The sequence below is a fragment of the Rattus norvegicus genome, chromosome 3 (assembly GCF_036323735.1).
Source record: "Rattus norvegicus strain BN/NHsdMcwi chromosome 3, GRCr8, whole genome shotgun sequence".
Lineage (NCBI taxonomy): Eukaryota > Metazoa > Chordata > Mammalia > Rodentia > Muridae > Rattus > Rattus norvegicus.
Window position 1 is genome coordinate 92,948,218 of NC_086021.1, and position 18,629 is coordinate 92,966,846.

The 18,629-nt window shown below is 39.4% G+C and overlaps 1 protein-coding gene and 1 long non-coding RNA gene across 2 annotated transcripts; both read right to left on the reverse strand.

Moving 5' to 3' along the window:
* Positions 1-2,769: 2,769 nt before the first annotated feature.
* Positions 2,770-16,710, reverse strand: LOC108350601 (uncharacterized). The gene is made up of 3 exons (XR_005502011.2): positions 16,633-16,710; positions 13,986-14,054; positions 2,770-2,868 (listed from the first exon to the last, which is right to left on the reverse strand). It is a non-coding gene; the product is annotated as an uncharacterized LOC108350601 (long non-coding RNA).
* Or5aq1b (olfactory receptor family 5 subfamily AQ member 1B) lies at positions 12,533-13,471 on the reverse strand. The gene has a single exon (NM_001000322.1). The coding sequence runs from the start codon at positions 13,469-13,471 to the stop codon at positions 12,533-12,535; it is 939 nt and encodes a 312-aa protein (NP_001000322.1).
* Positions 16,711-18,629: the final 1,919 nt, after the last annotated feature.

Here is an 18,629-nt window from a genome sequence, read left to right on the forward strand (position 1 = left end):
AAAAGAGAAACAAGCAGAAATGAAATTAGGGAAACAACAACCTTCATAATAGACACAAATAATATATAGTACCTTGGTGTGACTTTAACCAAGCAAGTAAAAGATCTGAACAATAAGAACTTCAAGACTCTGAAGAAAGAAATTGAAGAGGACCTCAGAAGATGGAAAGATCTGCCATGCTCATGGATTGGGAGGATTAATATAGTAAAAATGGCCATTTTACCAAAAGCGATCTACAGATTCAATGCAATCCCCATCAAAATACCAATCTAATTCTTCAAATGGTTACACAGAACAATTTGCAAATTCATCTGGAATAACAAAAAACCCAGGATAGCTAAAACTATCCTCAACAATAAAAGGACTTCAGGGGGAATCACTATCCCTGAACTCAAGAAGTATTACAGAGCAATAGTGTTAAAAACTGCATGGTATTGGTACAGAGACAGACAGATAGACCAATGGAATAGAAACGAAGACCCAGAAATGAACCCACACACGTATGGTCACTTGATTTTTGACAAAGGAGCCAAAACCATCCAATGGAAAAAAGATAGCATTTTCAACAAATGGTGCTGGTTAAACTGGAGGTCAACATGTAGAAGAATGCAGATCGATCCATGCTTATCACCCTGTACAAAGCTTAAGTCCAAGTGGATCAAGGACCTCCACATCAAATCAGATACACTCAAACTAATAGAAGAAAAACTAGGGCTGCATCTCGAACACATGGGCACTGGAAAATTTTCGTGAATAAAACACCAATGGCTTATGCTCTAAGATCAAGAACCGACAAATGGGATCTCATAAAACTGCAAAGCTTCTGTAAGGCAAAGGACACTGTGGTTAGGACAAAACGGCAACCAACAGATTGGGAAATAATCTTTACCAATCCTACAACAGATAGAGGCCATATATTCAAAATATACAAAGAACTCAAGAAGTTAGACCGCAGGGAGACAAATAACCCTACTAAAAATGGGGTTCAGAGCTAAACAAAGATCTCACAGTTGAGGAATGCTGAATGGCTGAGAAACACCTAAAGAAATGTTCAACATCTTTAGTCATAAGGGAAATGCAAATCAAAACAACCATCAGGTTTCACCTCACACCAGTGAGAATGGCTAAGATCAAAAACTCAGGTTACAGCAAATGCTGGCAAGGATGTGGAGGAAGAGGAACACTCCTCCATTGTTGGTGGGATTGCAGACTGTTACAACCATTCTGGAAATCAGTGTGGAGGTTCCTCAGAAAATTGGACATTGAACTGCCTGAGGATCCAGCTATACCTCTCTTGGGCATATACCTACAATGTGCCCCAACATATAAAAAATTCTCATGTTCCATTATGTTCATAGCAGCCTTATTTATAATAGGCAGAAGCTGGAAAGAACCCAGATGCCCTTCAACAGAGGAATGGATACAGAAAATGTGGTACATCTACACAATGGAATATTATTCAGCTATCAAAAACAATGACTTTATGTAATTCATAGGCAAAAGCTTGGAACTGGAAAATATCCTGAGTGAGCTACCCCAATCACAGAAGAACACACATGGTATGTACTCATTGATAAGTTGCTATTAGCCCAAATGTTTGAATTGCCCTAGATGCACAGAACACATGAAACTCAAGACAAATGATCAAAATATGAATGCTTCACTCCTTCTCTAGAAGGGGAACAAGAATACTCTTGGCAGGGAATGGGGAGGCAAAGATTAAAACAGACATAGAAGGAACACCCATTCAGAGCCTGCCCCACATGTAGCCCGTACATACACAGCCACCCAATTAGACAAGATGGATGAAGCAAAGAAGTGCAGGCAGATAGGAGCCGGATGTAGATCTCTCCTGAGAGACAGAGCAAGAATACAGCAAATACTTGGTCAAATGCCAGCAGCAAACCTCTGAACTGAGAACAGGACCCCCGTTGAAGGAATCAGAGAAAGGTTTGAAAGAGCTTGAAGGGGTTCTTGACCCCATATGAACAACAATGACAACCAACCAGAGCCTCTAGGGACTAAGACACTACCAAAGACTATACATGGACTGACACTCGGCTCCAACTTCATAGGTAGCAATGAATAGCCTAGTAAGAGCACCAGTGGAAGGGGAAGTCCTTGGTCCTGTCAAGACTGAACCTGAGTGAATTTAATTTTTGGGGGGATAGCGGTAACAGGGGGAGGGTGGGGAGGGGAACACCCATATAGAGGGGGAGGGGAATGGGTTAGGGTGGTGTTTGCACGGAAACCGGGAAAGAGAATAACATTCGAAATGTAAATAAGAAATACTCAAGTGAATATAAATTTTGTGACTAAAAAAAAAAAAAAATGGAGAAACCACAACCCAAGGGTGCAGGAGTGGTGTCATTGGAAAATCACAGGAATACCAGTGAAAAATCACAAGGAGAAACTCCCTGTTTTTCATGATTGTTCTTTAAGATTTTAAGCTAACTTATGGTCAGCTAGTACAGGTAGAGAGCAGGGTCTGGAATTTGAGGTATTTAGGGCTTTTTTAAACTTCTGACTTCTGAGCTGCATTTTTTTTTTCTTTCAACAGGAGGAGGCTTTCTAACTCCACCACTTTCTGCAGTTAGGAAGAGTAAAAGAATGCTCAGCCCCATTATCTTGGAATAAAATAAAGAACTAGTTTGTTTTAGAAAGAGTTTGGGGGGGGGGGGTAGGGGAGAGAAAGGGGATGGAGGCTCTTTCCAAAGAGAGCACTTATTAGATGGAAGGGTAACATAATGTTTCCTTAAAACAGAAATATGCAGGCATTGGCTATATTTGGCAAATGAACCTGTCTTTTTCCCAAAGTGATTCTCCTTTAATGCCAGGGTGTGATCCTTCCTCATGGAGCCAGGGCACCTAATGAAAAGAAAATTATACAGATTTAAGGTTTAAAATATAAAATATAAAGAGTAAGTTATAAAATCCACAGACTCAGAACCAAAAACTATAAAAAACAAGCCCAGACAAGTCCAGGCAGGGCGGGGCCCGCCCTACAGCCAAGACTGACAGGCCATAAAGAGAAAAAAAAAAAAAGGAATGCAAAAATCAGCCAAGGCTTCTAAAAACCTGAACGCCCCAGTCATCACGTACTCTTCTGCTGTGCTGTAATCTCACTGCCATGTTTGAATGAGCCAATCACTTATAGCCGCTCCAGAAATTAGCCAATTGTATGTAACCACACCTAACCCCTAGCTTTCCCTATATAAACCCCTGACTTTTGAGTTTCTGGGTCGACTCCTCTGTTTCCTGCGTGGGATAAGTGTCGGCCAGGAGATCTGTGTAATAGGTCTCTGTAATAGGTCTCTGTAATAAACCTCGCCTTTGCTTATTACATCCAAAATGGTCTCTCTGTGTCTGGGGTCTGCGATTTTCCAAGACTTGAGTAAGGGTCTCTCTTCGGGGATCTTTCATTTGGGGCTCGTCTGGGATCTTCGTGACCACCCCAGTCTCTGAAGTCCCCTTGGAGGTGAGTTGGACGTTTGTCTGAGTTTTTCTGTGTGAGCAGCGCCGCATTGGTCAGTCTGTGTCTGTCTCTGTTTTGGTTCCGCCTTGTGTGTATGTGTGTGTCTTAGTACCGGTCAATGTTAAGAGGGTAGATGTGTATTCCTGCCCTGTGCTAGAGGAGTGGATGGGTATCCCCACTCGGTGCAGCTGCCTTTGTGGTTCATGAGGATCCTCTGGCCGAGGAAGGGGGGATACCCTGGGCCTGCAAGCTGCAGCCCCTGGAAGACATTCCACCGGCTGAGAAAAGTCGGGAGAGCCAGACTGTGGACAGTCAGGAGTACCTGACTGTGGTTTTCTGGAACAAAGGAGACGGAGTGCTCCTTTTACCTAGGCAGGAGTGGACGAGGAATCCCACTTCGTCGGAGGTTGTGTTCCGCTGCCTATTTAAGTATAGGCGCGGGCAAGCGTGATTGGAGGTGTTAGTGTCTGTTGTCTGTATTCTGTTTGTGTTTGGTATCCCAGAAGCAGCTAAGGTTAAGCTACAGTTTGGGCCAGGTACTAAAGGTACCAGGCATCTGTGGAAATTCGTTAATAAGATGCTTTGTCTTGGTCTTGTTTGTGTGGTTTGTTTTCTGTGGTATTGTCGAGTGTCTTTTTGGCCTTTGTTTCATTTTTGAATTTGGACTGATGACTGTGTTTGAAATCTTGGACTGACGACTGTGTTTGAAATCATGGAACTGTTTGCTTTGTTCGTCAAAGAGTTTTACTTGGTCCTCTTGGTGCTTAAGTTAAAAGTTGAAAATAATTTGCTTGAGAGAAATTATTTTCTGCCAGGAATTTTATCTTTCTCTCTTGAGCCTCCTCCCCAAGGAGAGATGCCCCAGGTTGGGGAGCAGAGATGCCCCTAAAATAGTTTCAAAAAGAATCTGCAGCAAACTGTGAAGAACTTTGTTTTGCCAGTCAAAATTTAGAATTCAGGCTTTGGCTGTGGCCAAGGTCAGGATTAATGTTTTCTTTTCCATGGGCCTTTAGCCCAGTGAGACATCTTGGTGAAGGACTACTACTGCAGTCCTGGTATTCAGAGACATGGAGAGAGCTATAGTTTTTTTATTAAATGTTGGTACTATAGTATTAACAATCTCTTTATTAGATGTAAGAGACAGAAAGCCCCAGGTGAACTGGTTACAATTCTTTTGCAGCTGCTTAGTATCTAGCACCTAGGTTCTAACCATCTCTCCATCCTTTTGTTATTAGTTGTTACTAGAAGCCTAGTGTCATTTGGAGGCTGGTTCTCTTGAGAGGCAAAGCCACCAAGCTGACATTGAAGAGAAGTACTCCTTAAGGGAAAATTTAAGTCCAGAGAGACAGCCGGTAACAGATAGGTTGCCCCTCTGCTCAGCTTTCTGTTTCATAGACAAAGCTTGTGCTTATTTTTACAATGGCCTTTTTGTCCAAAAAAGGCCTCCTGGTTTAGCTGTGTGACTAAATGCTATTTGTCCTCTTCTGCGGACCTCTATTCTCTAGATTCCCTTCTTGTTTTCTCATCATCCCATTTGAGACGCTTGTTAGTAGCTGTTACAGGTCTTCTTTACCACTGAGGAAAGACAGAATGCTACTAGAGGCCAAAAAGAATGTTCCAGACATGGATGGAAGGCTCTCACTCCTGACTGTTGACTTCAATACCCCTGAAGGTAGGGAGTGCTCCAGGTCTGCCCCCAGGCTCCAACAGTGGGAATCCAAGGGGCTGGAAAATGCCCCACCAATCTAGCTAAGATAAGAAAAGGATATGAACAGAAAGTTAGAGAAATTTAAAGGGCTAAGCTAAGTTGCTGAGAGTTAGTATAAGTTACAGAGAAAATAAAGTTGAAGTGTGGTTACATAAGTGGAAAGCATCTAATAGCTATAGAAGAAGATACAGACAGAGCGACTTAAAAAAAAGAGGATAAAAAGAACAGGAAGCTAGAGAAAAAGAGACAAAAAGAAGAGGAAGTTAGAGAGCTAAAGAGAGCTAAAAGGCAAAAAAGTGACCTATACTGGCCACAGTATTTAGGGAACCTAGGAAGACAGTACCTGGCAACAGAAGAGAATTCCTGGCTAAAGATCAGTGTGCCTAATTCAAAGAAAAAGGACACTAGGTCAGGGACTGCTCCAAAAAGAACAAGAGGGGCCACTGGAGAGTCTCTCGGTCCTAGAGTGCTGGCTATGAACAGAGATAGAAGGAAATACTGCCCAGTTATTTTGTGAATGCGGGGGGCCTAACACTCTGTGCTCCTATGTCCAAATGGACTAGTGTTCAACAAAAGACCTTGAGTACAGGGGACTACTGACAACAAACAATATTTATGGACTGCCCGAAATACAGTGGACCTTAGCGTGGGCCGGGTAACCCACTAGTTCATGGTCAGCCCTGACTACCCCATGAGAAATTTGCTCTCCAAAATGGTTTGTGTGGGCCAAATTGGATGTGTGAGGCCATGTGTATACATATCTACAGACTGTGTATGTGGAGCTTAAGACCTGTCTCATTGCACCAGTACCTGATGCTGTGAGATATGTGGCTTAGTGCCGTTCTGCCTGGAACACACCGTTCCTGCCAGCCATTTGACAATTATCACCCAATTGAGGACTTAAACTATGGTAGAGTGGCTGATGTTTTGCCTTTGAATAAAATGTCCCAGAGGATGGGACTATGGTCAGCTGCCATGGACTAGATTTTCAACCAGTTGGGGACAATCTGGTTACGTTGCTGCCCAATCCGGACCTGGAGCCACCACAACACGAGTGTCAAGTACTAGCAGAAGACCTTGGGTGGAGGAAAGACCTCTGCGACTGGCTGATTAACCCCTGCTGAAAGCCAAGGCTACCTTGTCTACAGACAAGAACAGTTCTCTTCATGAAGGTCAGAGATAAGTGGGTGCTGCCATCTGGGATGGCTAAACCTCAACCCCCCAGCACATCAGTGCCGCAGATGCCTTTGCCATCTCTTGGATGCCCTGGTGAAGCCAACAACTGTGAGTACTATTCATTCCTCAGGATATCAGGAGGGAAGAGATTCATTGACATGGGGCAGTAACAAAGCAGATAAAGTGGCACAGGAAATGGCTATACAGGAGCCTTACCTGGTTACAGGCCTACAAGAAACAGCCACTGGGAACTGGGATTGGACTAAGAGATGGCCTCACTTAGAATGTACAACAGAAGAAAAGGCCCAAATTGCTTACAAGATAAACGGACAATGACACACTTGAGGAGAAAGCTATACTCCCGAGGAAAAATAAAAGACTCACTTTGCCAAATACAGAAATGGACTCACTTAGATAAAAAGTTTGTCCAAATAGTTAAGATGTACGTAATAGACTTTAAGATTTTAGCCAGAGAGACAATAAAAAATATAAGATATGTCAATAAGTGAATGTGTAGCAAGCAAACAGGGCAAAGAGACCTAGAGAGTTTAGTGAAAAGTTGAAGTGAACTTCCCTTAATAAAAACCAGGAATATATGATCACAAGTATCTCCTAGTGCTTGTAGATACATTTTCAGGAATAGATAAAAGCTTTCCTCACCAAGCAAGAGATGGCCTCGGTAGTCATCAAGAAGATACTGGAAGAAATCTTTCCCAGGTCTGGAGTGCCCAAGGTAATCTGGTCAGACAGTGGTCCTACTTTCATTGCCAAGGTAAGCCAGGGTGTGGCCAAGTATTTAGAGGTCGATTGGAAATTACATTGTATCTACAGACCTCAAAGTTCAGGACAGGTAGAGTAAATAAATAAAACTCTAAAAGAGACCATGACCAAATTGACCATGGAGACTGGCGCAGACTGGGTGGCACTCCTTCCCTCTTGCTCTCTTCAGAGCAAGAAATATCCCTTCAGGATTCAGCCTTACCCCCTTTGAGATCTTATATGGGGCCTTAGCTGTATTAGATGATGTTATTGAACCAACATGTCATAGTAATAATGATTTGTATGCCAGGCTAAAAGACATACAGGTGATATGGAAAGAAGTCTGGTCACAGCTGGCAGCAGCCTATACCCCAGGGACCCTTGAGACATCTCATCAGTTTCAGGTCAGAGACTACAGCTACATATAACAACACAGAGCCCAGACACTCGAGCCTGGCTGAAAAGAACTGTACCTGGTGCTGCTGACCACAATGACAGTCGTCAATTCTCAGCCATCGCCAGCTGTGTACTAGTTGTTGGGGCTGAGAGCTGGGACCTAGAGGGAAACTCAGATCTTCAAAAAGCTCCCTAGACTTAATTTCATGTTTGCCCTGGGTTCTATCGAGATAGGTGTGGGGATAGGCTTGATTTCTATTACAAATGATGTAACATTACATATGTTAGTACTCCTAACACTTCTTGGGACTGTGCCTCAGGGATCACAATCTGTATAAGTTTAGAAGTTCTAAAAGCTAGTCATGACCTTGGTGTGTAGGTTTAGATAGTGTCCAGATTAGAATCCTGATGCTAGAGACTTAGTAAGACAAAAAAAAAAAAAGAGTTGAAAATTACTTAAGGCTATCTAGGTGCTGCAAGGGCAGCACAAGGACATCTGCTGTTGCCCTACAATACAAGGCTTATAGAGAATTCAGAACTGCCATTGACTCAGATATAAAAAGAGTGAAAGACTTTTTAGCTGACCTCCAAGAATACCTAACTTCCCTCTCAGAGGTAGTCCTTCAGAATAGGAGAAGTTTAGACCTGATATTCCTTAAAGAAGGAGTCTGTGTGCTACACTAAAAGAAGAATGTTGCTTCTATACAGACCATTCAGGAGTAATTAAAGACTCCATGAATAAACTTAGAGAAAAGTTAGACAAAAGACAGACAGAAAAGCGCATCAGGGATGGTTCGAGAGCTGGTTTAGTAGATCTCCTTGGATGACTACTCTGATATCTTCCCTTATGGGACCCTTCTTAGTTTTACTTCTGCTTCTTATTATAGGCCAGGTGTGTTAAAGAAACTAGTTTATAGGCTTGACTCCTACAAAAAGATAGAGACGCTCAACAAGGTTGGTTTGAGTCTTGGTTCACTTGGTCTCCCTGGATGACTACCCTACTCTCTGCTATGGCTGGGCCATTACTAATAATTTTCATGGTTTTAGTTTTTGGCCCCTATGTGAAAAATTGAGTGGGTGCTGTGCAGTTGATGGTTCTGAGACAACAGCACCAGTCAGTTAGGACAATTGGTGAGACAAAATACGAGACTTGATATCGAAATTCTAAGATAAGAATTACTTAGTAGAAGAAGAGGGGAATGAAAAGAAAATTATACAGATTTAAGGTTTAAAATATAAAATATAAAGAGTAAGTTATAAAATGCACAGACTCAGAGCCAAAAACTATAAAAAACAAGCCCAGACAAGTCCAGGCAGGGCGGGGCCCACCCTACAGCCAAGACTGACAGGCCATAAAGATAAAAAAAAAAAAAAAAAGGAGTACAAGAACCAGCCCAGGCTTCTAAAATCCTGAACGCCCCAGTCAGCACGTACTCTTCTGCTGTCCTGTAATTTCACTGCAATGTTTGAATGAGCCAATCACTTATAGCCTCACCAGAAATTAGCCAATTGTGTGTAACCATGCCAAACCCCCTAGCTCTCCCTATATAAACCCCTGACTTTTGAGTTTCGGGGTCGACTCCTCTGTCTCCTGCATGGGACAAGTGTCGGCCCGGAGATCTCTGTAATAGGTCTCCGTAATAAACCTCACCTTTGCTTATTACATCCAAAATGGTCTCTCTGTGTCTGGGGTCCGCGATTTCCCAAGATTTGAGTAAGGGTCTCTCTTCGGGGATCTTTCACTCTCATGCCCCTCCCCTGCACAAACACCCATCATCTGTGTCTTCAGTTCATCTCATCAAGGTGTGGACAGAAGGAAGAAACATGACTAGATTGATCCCCAGTGGCTTCTCATTAAGTTCCCATTTCGTCATAAACAAGCAATGCTTTCTAAGATGCACTGTCTTCCCAGACCAGGTCTGTTGCATGATATTTAAGGTTTTTCAGTTTATGGCCATATTTTCTGGTTTCAGTTTGACTGAGGAGCCAATTGGGTGCCCAAAAATAATACTGAAAATTTAAATCTTAATTTTCGGGATGGGAAGCAAAGCTTCCAAAATGAAAGTACCTGGGTGAAGGGAGAGTTCTCTAAGAGGAACTCTGGACTTCAGCCATCAAGCGGCTGGAGTTTAGCTTTTGACCCAGTTGAGAAAGTACCTCTTTGTATCAGCTATATTACAGGGCCACTGTCTGTTCCCCAGATGCCTACTGAATCCTACAGCCATACAGAAAATAGCCCTTTCCAAAGAAGGCCTTCCATTCTCTCTTGATGGCTGCTAGGTAGGGATGGACAGTGATGCCCTCAGAGGGAGTGAGGTCTTGGAGGTGCTCTACCTGTGTCCTGCCATGCCCCCTTCTCACAGTACCTGATATGCAAAGACTCCCTATTTCTAGGCCATACCATCACAACCTTGTTCCAAGGCCAACAATGGATCAGGTACAGGAATTCACCAGAATGCAGCCTCTAGGTACAAAATACCGCACCCTGGCAACCCCAGTGAGGGATGTTAGATGTGGAGATGGATGAGGGAAGGTGACATTCTGTGGTCCCAAAAGATATGTAGCAGAACAGAGGGGTTACCTTTCAAGACTAATACATCCTAGCCCCAAACCATCCAGAAGACTAGCCTTTTACTTGCCAGATGCAGGTGCTATGATGGACTGCAGAGGGCCACAGCCTTTCCTAGAGGCTTCCTCTTGGATCTCCACCAAGCAGGGGCACAGTACCTGTGAGGCTAATCTGAGCAGCAGCTTGACCTCATGCCTCAGCTCCTGACTGTGACTTTACAAGGCTACCTATTTTGACTTCTGACAGGTGTTACTGATTGTCCCTCTTCCTGTCCCCGCCCCCGCTTCACAAAAGATCATTTGGTCAGAGATAGTGCTGGAAAGTTTATATGTAGCCATGTTGTGATCAGTAAGAAATGCTTTGTAGGTCACCCACAATTTTTTTTTCTGTCCAAAGTTTCCATCTGCCTGTCCTGGTGGCTCTATCTTTTAAAGCTAAAAGCCAGGTGTTTGTCTTGCTGTTTTGAAATCAGGATGTCACTAGAAAGAGCTAGGTTCTATGACTAATTCTCCTGATTCTGAGTCATCGAAGATTTGTCCTGGACACAGTGCTGAGAATTTTGAACCCGACTATGGATACACACTCCAGCGTACTGCTGATACAGGTCGGAGCACTGCTAAGGGATTGGCCCCAGTCCACTAGAGAAGGGAAGTTTGCTTGGTTTACTTGACCCCTATAGCATTAGTGGACTTGCTGTGGAACTCTCTAGTCCAGCCCAGTCCTAGTGTCCCTCCCACCTCCCTGCATCCCACACAACTTTAAAACTTTTATTTAGAAACAAACAGGATGGCAGAGAAGACACCTCCCCTGCATTCCTGGGGGTGGGCAGGAAACAGGTCAGGCATGTGGGCAGGTTTTCTCCTTGCTGTTTCCCTAGAGTACTTACTTTGCTCATTCACTGAATGCCTGCGGGCCAGGTTACCTGTTTCTTTACTGAGAGCCTAGACTTAGGAGAATTCCTTCCTCAGGAGTAGTTAGATTTTCTACTCTTGTGACTCAGACACTACCTGGTCATCTGTTCCAGTGGCATACCTGACTTACAGTGTCTACCTTAGTATGTGGATAAAAGGATCTTTCTGTTTCCCTTTTCACACTGTAGAGGCTCCAAGGACAGTACCATAAGGCTCCCTGCTGAGCCACTATGCATTGTGGAGTCAGAGCTCCTGCCCCTCCTTGGTGACTGGAAATCCCTGCTGCAGTTTTGTTAGAAGGCCAAGGAAACTGCTTCCTGTCCAAAGCCATCAGTGGAAATTCTGTGGGATCCTTTGCCAAAATCACAAGGCAAAATCCAAGGGTCCAAGGCCATTCCCATCCAGTTCCCATTTTCCTTTTCAATAGGAACTTTATTTTAAAAAACCCTAGCTCCTTATGTGCTTCCAAAGGACATGTCCCATCTTTCCTGGATCACTAGAGTGAAGTATTACAGTTATATAGTTACCAACCTGGCGCCGCCTTGCTCGGTTAAAACTTGGTTATGTATTTTGTAGGGCATAAATTCATCCCATTGGGGATGGGAGCATGTGTCTACACATTTTTTTAAACATTTTAACTATAGATCCCTTCTAGTATAGACTTCAATGGTTTCTATGTCTGCAGCCTTATACTCTGTGATTTCACCTGTGTGTTTCTCACATTGATTTAGAAGGGATTGTTTTTTGATATCCATCCTCAAGTCCATCTGTCTCTCACTTTTGTTTTCTACTTCCTCTTCAACAAGTTACACTGAGACCTGACAGAGGGTTTTGATGTAGACAGCCTCTTTAGGGCTGAGTGTTCAGATATATCTCACCCTCTTCATATTATCTGACTATTGGTTTCTTCATTGGTTTCCATCTACTGCAGGAGGAAGCTTCTCTGAATAATAAATGAACAAGTAATTCATCAACAAGTATAGCAAAATGTCATCAAAAGGCATTTTTGGTAGCTTTATAGAGTAGATTAGACTTACATTTTTTTTCACAAGCCCCTGAACTATCTAGTCTCATGTTCTCGGCCAGTTAAGCAGTGTCAGGCATGTGTTCAGTTTAACATAAACTCCCACTTAATGGACAATCTTCTCCATTTTATTATAATGAAGAAATCTCTTCATTCCTTACTTATCTAATAACACTAATTGCAACTCCTTAATTAAGTTTTTAAGTCAGAGCAACTGTAACAACACAGGTATTTCATATAAGTGAGTTTATTTAGAACTTTAAGTCACAGCTACATTTTCGTTTAGTCATTTACCATTCTGTTAAAATATCTTCTTTTATGGACACTTTGTAGAGCCATGTAAAAGATCCATGAAAATTATGTAATTAGAGACATTTTAAATTTTCTCTGAGACCATGCATTATTTAATAAATAAAAATAACTAAAATATTTTGGTCTAAAATTCTACCTGTCTTTTATCAAAGATCACTTTGGAGATTCACATCAAGCTTTCAAAGCCAGAGAAGTGACATATTCAAGGGCCACCACTCTCCCTACAAATTGACCTCTTGGCTGCCTCTTTCACATCTTTGTTCCTCAGGCTGTAAATTAGAGGGTTCAACATGGGGATAACCAAGGTGTAAAACACCGCAGAGACTTTTTCCTGTTCCATGGAATATTGAGAACTTGGTTGGATATAGCTAAATGTCACAGAACCATAAAGTAATGTCACAGCTGTTAGATGTGAGGCACAAGTTGAGAAGGCTTTACGCCTTCCCTCAGCTGAGCGGATTCTCAGGATGGCAATGATAATTTGAATATAGGACACCATGACAATGATGAAAGTAAAAATAGCAATCACTCCAGAGAATAACAAAAGCAGCATCTCATTGATGTGTGCATCAGAACATGAAAGCTTCAAAAGAGGAGGGATGTCACAGAAGAAATGGTCTACAATGTTGGGACCACAGAAGTCCAGTCTGAGTAAACCTATTGTGTGAGTCAGGGAATTAATAAGGCCACCCAAGTAACATGCAAGAACCATCTGACTGCAGATGCTGTGTGTCATAATAACTGTATACATTAAGGGGTTTGCAATTGCCACATAACGATCATAAGCCATCATAGACAAGAGTATAACTTCTGTAGTTATATACACTGCAAAAAAGAAACTCTGAATAACACAACCAAAGAATGTGCTAGACTTGTATTCTGACAGGAAATTAATGAGCATTTTAGGAGCAATGACAGTAGAATAGCAGATGTCACAAAAAGAGAGGTTACTAAGAAAGAAGTACATTGGAGTATGAAGATGGGCATTCAACCAGATCAAAAGAATCATCCCCCAGTTACCCACAAGAATGATAAAATAAACTATGCTGAAAAGGAAAAAGAGCCCGACTTGCCAATTAAGGTTTTCTGTTAATCCGACTAGTATGAATTCCTCCACACCTGTATGATTCCAGAGTCTCATGCTTTCAATAGTCTATAGGTCCTTGCTATCATCAGATGTAAATAAAAAAATAAATACATAAAAGTATTTCGTTCAGACTATGAGAATCAAAGTTGCATGGGATGTTGAGAGATTACCCTGTGGTAGATGAAACAAAGAAAAAAACCTCAGCAGTAGCCCATAGTGTGCTACAAAATCTATGCACTAAGGCTCAAATGATTACAAAGCACATTTGTTTATTCCCTGTTGTCAACTAACTCAGCATAGAACAACATAAGAAAAACTCATGACACAAAGCCCTCTGTTGGTAGAATTGAGATTTGAATACAGAATGTTTGAACTAAAACTCTATAGTATTCTCTATTACGTTTCAGCCTTATGCATACGGAGAATATAAGTTTGCCATAATATTGTGACAAAGGATCTTCAAACATCCTTTGGATTACTATTTCAATGTATTTCAATTCCAGTTAATGTAAACACACTGACCTCAATACCATGCTCCCCATTCCCATATTATTTCACAATAAGTTACCTCAAATATGTTTGTACTTTCTTCCTGGTTCTGTAACACATTTTCTCAATACCATCTTATAGTTGGAACCTTAGTCAAGATAAAAAAAAATAGAACAATGTTTATGTTTGTTCCTTTTCTTAAAAAGATTAAGTATTATGAGTGTCATTTTACATAATACTCCATGTCTGTCACTCAATTTTTGCACTCTGTAATGTAGTTTTAGTATTAAATTTAATGAAACAATCTATTACATAGATTATTAAAAAAAGAAATTTTGTGAAACAAAAAAATCTGCAACTGTGTATATTTTTTCTTTTCTAAAAGGTAAGACCTCTCATCACCAAATTTCTTCTGAAAGAATGCATTTTTTCAATTCAATTTTAATTAAGGCAACTTTATACATAAACATATGTGCATATATACATATAGTGTATATATATATATATATATATATGTATCACAATCACTAAATGTCTAGCACTTATTATTATGTGCCCTATGATTCTTTTGAAATCACAGAACACACATATAATCAGCATCGTGATTTAAGCAGGTGCTGTTCTGTTACAAATATAAACATGTTGATAAGCTGCAGAGTACCTAGCATATAAAATTAACATTGAACAGAGAACAAGAGGAATTTGTGAATACTATAATATTAATGGCATTAATTTCCTGTTAAATGAAGCTACTACATCATTTGCTGAAAATTGGTGACTAAAAGTAACAAATATTCATTAACTTCTAATTGGAAGTCAGAAGCATGACACTATCTGTTTTCATAGGTAGAATCTATATAGCTATGAAGTCACACTCCTAGGAGGCGTCTACCAAATGGAAACATTTAGTAGCCAAATACCTGCCTTTTGAGCCTCTAAACAAACTATCTGTAATAGTAAGCCTTTTCTTCTAAGACTGCAATAAATTGCATTTGCCTTTCATCACTGCGTCCTCATTTCTCATCCTTAAAGAACTCTTGATTGTATACAGTTTCAACACACATAACCCAAGGAATTTTTGTCTCTCATGGTCTTCTTCTGACTGACAGGCTAACACACTGTTTCCCCACATGAAAAAGTATGTATGGATCCTAGAGAATAAGATTTAAAAATCACTAGAGATTTTAAATCAGTCTGTCAAATGTAAGATGTCCGATGAATGACTCTACCTACGAACCAGTATGAAAATAAAATAATCAATTAGCTTAATTAGATAAGTGGGTGTATAAAAATATATTACTAAAAAAAATACAGTAACTTCAAAATCCAAAGTAACGCTCTGCATAATAGGAGAGTTTCTCCATGTTCCTATGTGAAAAAAAAAGCAAGGGAAAATGCTGAGTATTTACCATATTATTTGTGGCCACTGAAATGCGATTGAAAGCTCTCATTGAGATGGGGAAAACATTTGCTCAATACAATGCTTACTAAAATAATTTTACTATTTTCAATAGTTGTATTTTAGCATTTTACATTTAAGCTGCTTGTACAAATGCAATTTTTCATGACATAAATTATGTTTTTTGTATCACTGCTCTAAATAACACCTGTAATTACCTCTATGGAATGTAAATTTGTTTGGTTTTTATTAGATAAGTGTGTATCTAACTGACAATCTTTTTTCACATTCAAAGAATATCTGTAAATTAATGAAAGCCTCTGAGGCTCCTGAGACTTCAAGAACATATTGGGTCCTCACATTTTCCAGGCAGTATTAGTAAACCTGACATACTCTTCCATATTCATGGATATTGATATATCGCCACTGAGAAGAATACTCTATAACTGCGACACCAGCCACCTCAACCTAATGACCTTAGTCACTGATGTTTCAGATCAGAGGCCTTTGGAAGAACAGTGAATCAGATATCACTCTATGCTAGTAAAAAGGAAAGGGGGTACTATAAAACTGAATGATTTTTTTTTAGAAATTAACTCTTTATTTTCGAGAGTAAAGTGTAATTCAATTATTTTCCCACTTCTTTTTCTCCTTCTAAAACTTCCTATGTCATCATCCTTGCTCGCTGTCTATGACCTCATGGTAGAAATAAAAGTCTGATTTACAAAACTAATGATTGTAAATATTCTGTCCTCCAAAATTTTACTTCTAAAGACATGTTCAAATTTTATTTTGCACCGTTTAAATAGCAAACCTTATGTATCATCACAAATAAACCCATTTAAATGAACACAAATTCTTTAAGAGTTATCATATGATTACAGAACAACATTCTAAATGCATGTTCATTGATGAACAAGAATATAGTAAGAGTAGTGCTACAACCTTAAATGTTTTGTTAGAATTAAGAAATGATCCCTGCAAAATCTTATCAGATGAGCTAATAATTATCAAAATTTTACTATGTTTATACACAAAGGAGAATTATTTTCATAAAGAACATGTCACTTCAATGATATTATTATGACAATTATTTAAAAATACTTTTATAAAGAATTGAGTATATTTATAATGTATAACTTATATTTTATACATAAAACCAAGATATTATATTGTACATTAAAATTAATAGAGAAGTGGAGAAAATAACATATAATATTTATTGAATATAAAATTTTTCATTGATAACGCAAATCTGCATTTAACTTCTATAATTAACAACAGTAGCAAAAGTGAATGAAACAAAAATAGAAATTAGATATTCTACCTTAATTCCAGCACATTAGTGAGCAACAGAACTGCCATGGCAAGTTGTCTGAGCTTTCTTAAAATCCAAACTACAAACATGGAAAAGGACAGAAAACAAATGGAGACAGAAAATTATTCTTAAAATATTTCATTAGAATGCGTAATGAAAAAGTTACAAAATGGTTTAAAATATTAGTATTTTATTAAATTAGCAGGGAATCATGTGCATTTTATTCAAATTTCATTTCTTAAAATTTTGTTTTTAAATTTGTGTAGTATCTTTAAGGTACTATGTTGGTGTAGAATTGAATAATAGAAACATATTTAGTCTTACCTTATGCAAGAACAGTTAACAGAATCATAAAGTAAGTTTGTATACATGATTTAAAAATACTCTTTGTATATGAGATAAAGATAAATATCGTACAAATTAGAAAGTAATATTTTAACTTATGGATGGTAATGTTTCAACTAGACAACAGGGATGAGTTTCTGTAATGCTCAGGAAATAACAGAAAATATCAAAATCTTGAAATGGAAACATAGTTTGTTACTTACAACTTTAAAAAGCTCGAACTAATAATACATCTGAGTTATCAAATCTGGCTTTCACAAATCATTAAGGACTTATTATTTGGAATAAGGTGGCTGATGATAGTTGCTACTCTACTGGGGAAAGAATCAGTAGCACCTTCTGTGTGTGTGAGTCTCAATTGTCCACAGCTGAGTCATTAGCATCTTTCTTGTTTCACAAATGTGAAAATAATCAGAGACTGCCAAGTATTCTGGTGAATGTTCCATAGATATGTCTTCTTGCATGAATGCAAGAGTAAAATTAACCAATGGAACTGTAAAGGGATCTGTGATTTTTTCATTAAGTACAAGCATATTGCTAGAATGCTCACTAAAGATAAGGAATGCTATGGCAGGAGTAGGGAGGGTAAAAATAGTCTGAAATAATATAAAATAACTTGCTGTGACTCTAACCAAGCAAATGAAAGATGTGTATGAAAAAAAAAATCAAGTCTCTGAAGAGAGAAATAGGATATCTAAGAAGATGGAGCAATCTCCCATGCTCACAGATTGGTAGGATTAATCTAGTAAAAATGGCTATCTTACCAAAAGCAATTTACATATTCAATGCAATTGCCATTAAAAATTTCAACTCAATTCTTTATAGAGTTATAAAGATCAATTTGCAAATTCATTTGGAATAACAAAAAACCCAGGAGAGTGAAAAATGTGCTCAACAATAAAATAACTTGTCTGGGAATCACCATCCCTAACCTCAAGCAGTATTACCCAGCAGTAGTGATAAAAACTGTGTAGTATTGGTTCAAAGACAGGGAGGTAGATCAATGGAATAGAATTGAAGACCCAGAAATGAACCCACATACCTATGGTCACTTGATCTTTGACAAAGGAGCTAAAAGCATCCAGTGAAAAAAAGACAACATTTTCAGAAAAAATGGTGCTGATTTAACTGGAGGTCAGCATGTAGAAGAATGTAAATTAATGAATTCGTATCACCCTGTGCAAAGCTTAAGTCTAAGTGGATCAAGGACCTCCACATAAAACCAGATACACTGAGTCTCATAGAAGAGAAAGTGCGGAAGAACCTCAAACATTTGGGCACTAGGGAAAACTTTCTGAATAAAACACCAATGGCTTATGCTCTAAGATCAAGAATCGACAAATGGGTCCTCATCAAACTACAAAGGCCGTTGTCAATAGGGAAACCAACAAATTAAGAAAAGGTCTTTACCAATCTACATCCAATAGAGGGCTAATATCCAATATATACAAAGAACAAAAGAAGTTAGATTCCATAGAATCAAATGATCCTATTAAAAAAAATGGGGTACAGAGCCAAAGAATTCTCAAATGAGGAATACTGAATGACTGTGAAGCAACTAAAGAAATGCTTAATATCCTTAGTTATGAGAGAAACACAAATCAAAACAACCATAAGAATCTACCTCTTACCAGTCAGAATGGCTAAGATGAAAAACCCAG